We start from the raw sequence: 5,444 nt of genomic DNA, 5'->3' as shown, positions 1-5,444 counted from the left end.
ACCTGCTCCGGTACGCTTCCCCTGCCCATCCCCCCCGTGTCTGTCCTCCAGTTTGACCAGCGGTTCCAGCCCTATGTCCAGTACTGCATGCAAGTGAAGCAGACCATGGCTTACGCCCGGAAGCAGCAAGACACGAACCCTCTCTTCCATACCTTCGTGCAGGTGGGAGAGGGGGGCACAGTGGTAACAGGAGAGAGGGATGTGTGTGTGTGCGCGTGTGTGCGCGTGTGTTGGAGGACGACATGGCTCCAGCTGAGCTCTGATGGTTCGTATGACCTGGGAGGGGGTGGGTGCAGTCCAGACACCCGCGTCACCCTGTCTCCTGCGGGCCGAGGCTGTCTGTCTCTGGGATGGGGGAGGAGGGCGCCAGCAGCACCTGAGCCCACCCCCTCCCGGCAGTGGTGTGAGAAGCACAAGCGCTCAGGGAGGCAGATGCTGGGTGACCTGCTCATCAAGCCCCAGCAGCGCGTCACCAAGTACCCCCTGCTGCTGCAGGCCGTGCTCAAGAGGAGCCCCGAGCCACCCGCCCGCCAGGCCCTGCTGGCCATGGTAGGTGCCCCGGCGGGGAGGACCGTCGGGGCAGAGGCTGGGAGGTGGGACCCGCTCTCCAGGGACACTGCAGGTTCTCTCCCCACGTGTGTAAGAGCGTGAGGCACCCAGCGCTCGGCCTGCTCTGGGCGTCGGGGTAGGGGCTGAGCGGCACCCCGTCCCACCCAGATCAGGGCCGTGGAGTCCTTCCTGCAGTACATCAATGGGCGGGTCCGCCAGGGCGAGGAGCAGGAGAGCCTGGTGGCCACGGCCCAGCGCATCGGCCCCTACGACGTCCTGGAGCCGCCTAGCGAGGAGGTGGAGAAGGTGCGAGGGAGCGGGGGAGGCCCGGCCAGGCCCCTGGAGACGGGCCAAGCAAAAGGTGGGGGCGGGCAGAGGTCAGGACCCCCACCCTTGGATGGGACGGGTGGGTGCCCATGCCCAGGGTGCAGGCCGTGGGACACAAACCCAGGACCTTTCCCACGTGGGCCCAGGTGCGTTACCTCTGCGCCCTCCTTCCTCCCGTGCTGGGCTGAGGGGCAGAGCTCAGGAGAGGCGTGAGGAAGGAAGGACGGACAGAGAAGGTGCTGTGGCAGCACGAGGAACGCCCTTGACTGGGACGTAGAGGCCAGCCTGTCCAGGCCCCGATCCTCTCCCTGTGTCTCTCAGAGCCTGCGCCCGTTCTCCAGCCTGGACCTGACATCACCCATGCAGGGGGTCGGGCCCGAGCACACCAGGCAGCTGCTGCTGGAGGGACCTGCACGTGTGAAGGAGGGGCGGGAAGGGAAGGTGAGGGCGCTACGGGAGGAGCTGGAAGATGGGAGAGGAACAGAAGAGTGAGGAGGGAGGCATGGTGGGAGGCAGGGCAGGAGGGGAGGAGCTGGGAGCGGGAGGGTGTGTGTGTGTGTGTGTGTGTGTGTGTGTGTGTGTCGGAGGAGGACGTGGTTCCACCCAGGCTCTGGTGGTTCCGATGACCTTGAGTCAGCCACTTCTTCACCTGCATAGCAAGAGCCAGCTCCAACCTGGAGTCGTTCCGACCTGGAGTCGTTCCAACCTGGCGTGTCCGCCCCCTCCAGTCCCAGCGAGCGTCCCTGTGCGCGCGTACGCCCCTGTGCACAGCCACGTGTGAACCTGCCCCTTGCTCCAGCTGACCCCTCTCTCCTGCGCCCCACCCCTAGCTGGACGTGTACCTGTTCCTCTTCTCCGACGTGCTCCTGGTGACCAAGCCTCAACGCAAGGCAGACAGAGCCAAGGTCATCCGCCCCCCGCTCATGCTGGAGAAGCTCGTGTTCAGAACCCTGCGAGACCCTAGTACGTCCTCCCGTCCTCCCGTCCTCCCGTCCTCCCGCAGGAAGACTGTTCCTGCTGCCTTTTGTTTGGCGAGAGGAAGGAGGGGTAGGGATGGGGCGCAGAGAAGGCCTGGCGCCTGAAGCAGGTCCCTCCCCACACCCCCAGGCAGCTTCCTGGTGATCCACCTCACCGAATTCCAGTGTGTGGCCAGTGCCCTCATCGTGCACTGCTCCAGCCCTGCAGACCGTGCTCGGTGGCTGGAGAAGACCCGGCAGGCCCAGGTATGTGGCAGGTAGGGCTGGGCAGGGTCCCCAGTGCTCAGGAGCAGAAGCACAGAGGGAAGGAGGAGGACAGGCATGGGTGGATACAGGAGCAGCCAGGCCCATCAGATTCTTAGGCAAACCCTCACAAGGGAGACAGAGCCTTGACCTCTCATAGGAGATAAAAGGAAGCCTTCGGTCAGCGACTGGGAATGCCCAAGACAGAGCATCCTGCAAAGGTTTGTCCACCCTGAAACAATGAACTTCTCCTTTAACTTCTTAAAAACCGTATCATTATTATTTTTTAGTTTGCTATAGGGCATGTGTGCTCACCAGAGAGAAAGAAAGCTAGAGAGAGAGAGGGAAAGTGAGAACTCATCCCCCGGGGGGTTAGCCATACCGCAATCTCTTCTCCTCCATTCTCCTCTTGGGTCTTGGGCACAGACATGCATGCGCCTGGCATGTTTTTCAAGCTGCCAGATCCAGGACTTGAACTGTGCAGTCAGCTATGTGGGCCTTACTCACCGTGTCATCTGCTAGCCCTAACTGCTGAATTTCTTCCTTAAGAGATTTTTAGAGGGGCCAGCGGGTGGCGTGGTGAATGAGCCACTGGACTCCCACAGCAGGCTGCCATTCAAGTCCCTGACCTGGTAGCTGGCTTTCTCACTTTCCTTCTCTCTCTCTTTTTTTTGGAGAGGTTTTTGCTATAGGGCGTGTGCTGGCCAGAAAGACAGAGACAGAGAGACAGAAAGCGAGAAATCACCCCCCAGGAAGGATGGCCATGCCGCAATCCCTTCTCCATTCTCCTCTCGGGATCTGGGGCATGCACGCACACGCGCCCGGCGTGAGTTTTAAGCCACCGGGTCGGGGACGCGAACTGCGGTCGACTACGTGGGAGTCCAGCAACATAGCCATTACGCTAACTCCTGGTTCCCAATAAATAATTCTTAAAAAGAAAACAATTTTGCTATAGAGTTCATGTGCTCACCAGAGAGACAGAAAGTGAGAAATCACCCCCCAGGAAGGATGGCCACACCACAGTCCCTTCTCCTCCATTCTCCTCTCGGGATCTTGGGCACACACACACACACACACACACACACACACACACATGTGCCCAGCATGAGTTTTAAGCTGCTGGGTCCAGGACTTGAACCACAGTCTACCACGTGGGAGACCAGCACCGTAAACACCGCGCCAACTGCTGGCCTTAACTTCTATATTTCATCTTCCCTTCACAGACATGTGAGGGACACTTGTCAGGAACAGGCACTAGGACTGGGTTCTAGGGAATCCAAAAAGAATACACCACCAGTCCTGCCCTCAAGAAACACCACTGGGGACCAGCAGTTGGCGTAATGGCTGTGTCGCTGGACTCCCATGTAGTCGACCGTGGTTCGACTCCCAGACCTGGCGGCGTAACTCATGCCGGGCGTGCCCAAGGTCCCGAGAGGAGAATGGAGGAGAAGGGATTACGGCGTGGCCATCCCCCTGGGGGGTGATTTCTCGCTTTCTGTCTCTCTATCTGTCTTTTTGGCCAGCACACGCCCTATAGCAAAAACCTCTCCAAAAAAAAAAGAAAAAGAAAGAAAGAAAAAGAAACACCCCTGCAGCCCAGTCAGGAGGATTAGGATGCAAAATGGTCGAGAGAGCGTGTCCACAGAACGGAGTGCCCCGGGGAAGAGGTGTGTGAGAGAGCCCGGCCTGTAGGGCCGAAGTAGACCAGCAGAAGAGGCTGGGAGGCGAGCTCCGCGGATCAGGCCTCAGGCCGGTCTGGGGAGGAACGTGAACTCTGGCCCACCCATGACACAGAGCCAGCGGGGTGTTAAGTGGGGAGGGACGTGGGCAGATCTATGTGAGGAAAGCAGGAGGCGTTCCAAAGAAGGGGGCCCAAATGGAGCCGAGTCCGTTACCACGAAGGCAGGGGCTGTGGCAGCAACACATTCCCTCCCTGTCCTAGAGCCCAGGAGCTCGGCACCAGGGTGTTGGCAGCGTCCCGCTTCCTCCCGAGGCTCTAGGGGATCCTTCCTGGCCTCTTCCAGCTCCTGGTAGCTCCGGGTGTTCCTGGGCTTGTGGCAACAGAAGTCCAGTCTCTGCCCCTGAGTCCTCCTCGCCTTTGTCATTTTTTAAAAAAAGATTTTTTTTAATTTTTATTTATTTATTTATTTATCCACTCATTTATTTATTTTTAATTTGACCAGAGAGAGAGAGGTGAGAAAGTAAGCCACCAGGTCCGGGACTCAAACCATGGTCAGCCATGTGGGAGTGTCCAGCACCTTAACCACTACGCCACCTGCTGGTCTCCACCTTTCTCTTCTAAAGACACCAGTCATTAGATTTAGAGACGCCCTAGTCTGGGAAGATCTTATCTTGCGATCCTTAACTTAGAATCCTCGCACACCTGCAGAGATCTCATTTTTGAATAAGGTCACAGTGACAATTAGTGGGATAGGACTCAGAGAGACCTTTCTGTGTGGGGGTGGGGTGTAGAAGGAAGGCCATTCAGCTATTAAACCGGAAGTAGCCAAAGAAAGATGAAGGTTTCAGTTGCTGTACCACTGAGGATGGGCCGTGCCTCACTATAGGTTTTTGAAGAGGCTTTTGCTATAGGGCGTGTGCGCTCGCCAGAAAGAGAGAGAGACAGAGAGACAGAAAGTGAGAAATCACCCCCCAGGGGGCATGGCCACGCCACAATCCCTTCTCCTTCATTCTCCTCTCGGGATCTTGGGCACGCACGCACAAGCCACCAGGTCCAAGACTCAAACTGCAGTCGACTACATGGGAGTCCAGCGACATAGACATTATGCTAACTGCTGATCCCTCTACTTTTCTCTTTAGTTTCTAATATAGGGCATATATACTTGTCGGATAGAGACAGAGACAGAGAGAGAAAATGAGAAGTCACCCCCACGCCAGGAGGATGGCGACACCAAAGTCCCTTCTCCTCCATTCTCCTTTTGAAATTTTGGGCACGTGCATACACACACCTAACATGAGTTGCAAGTCGCTTGGTTTGGGACTTGAACCCACATCCAGCAATGAGATCCGGCTTCCTCAACCTTCATGCCACCTGGCAGCTCCAGACTTCAGTTGGACTTTTAAGGCTGGGGAAGACCGTGAGCAGAAGGATCAGAAGCTCCGTGGGTGGATTTAGTTTCTTTTTTCTTTTTTTTTGGGGGGGGGAGAGATTTTCACTGTAGGGCGCGTGCGCTCGCCAGACAGACAGAGAGAGACATAGAGACAGAAAGCGAGAAATCACCCCCCAGGGGGGATGGTCACGCCGCAATCCCTTCTCCTCCATTCTCCTCTCGGGATCTTGGGCACGCACGCACACGCGCCCGGCGTGAGTTTTAAGCCACCGGGTCC

General features: G+C 57.6%; 1 protein-coding gene across 1 annotated transcript in view; it reads left to right on the top strand.

Moving 5' to 3' along the window:
- The window catches only part of PLEKHG6 (pleckstrin homology and RhoGEF domain containing G6), a 22,115-nt gene that overhangs the window by 7,918 nt on the left and 8,753 nt on the right, over window positions 1-5,444 (top strand). Inside the window, exons 8-13 of the mRNA XM_006170831.3 lie at window positions 52-162; window positions 400-549; window positions 718-855; window positions 1,198-1,317; window positions 1,707-1,839; window positions 1,984-2,099. Coding sequence (XP_006170893.1) covers window positions 52-162; window positions 400-549; window positions 718-855; window positions 1,198-1,317; window positions 1,707-1,839; window positions 1,984-2,099 — 768 coding nt within the window. The remainder of the gene's footprint in view (window positions 1-51; window positions 163-399; window positions 550-717; window positions 856-1,197; window positions 1,318-1,706; window positions 1,840-1,983; window positions 2,100-5,444) is intronic.

Source organism: Tupaia chinensis, unplaced genomic scaffold, assembly GCF_000334495.1.
Source record: "Tupaia chinensis unplaced genomic scaffold, TupChi_1.0 Scaffold149011_1, whole genome shotgun sequence".
NCBI classification, from domain to species: domain Eukaryota; kingdom Metazoa; phylum Chordata; class Mammalia; order Scandentia; family Tupaiidae; genus Tupaia; species Tupaia belangeri.
Note: the sequence above shows the minus strand (reverse complement) of the source record. Positions and strands in the feature narration are given on the sequence as shown.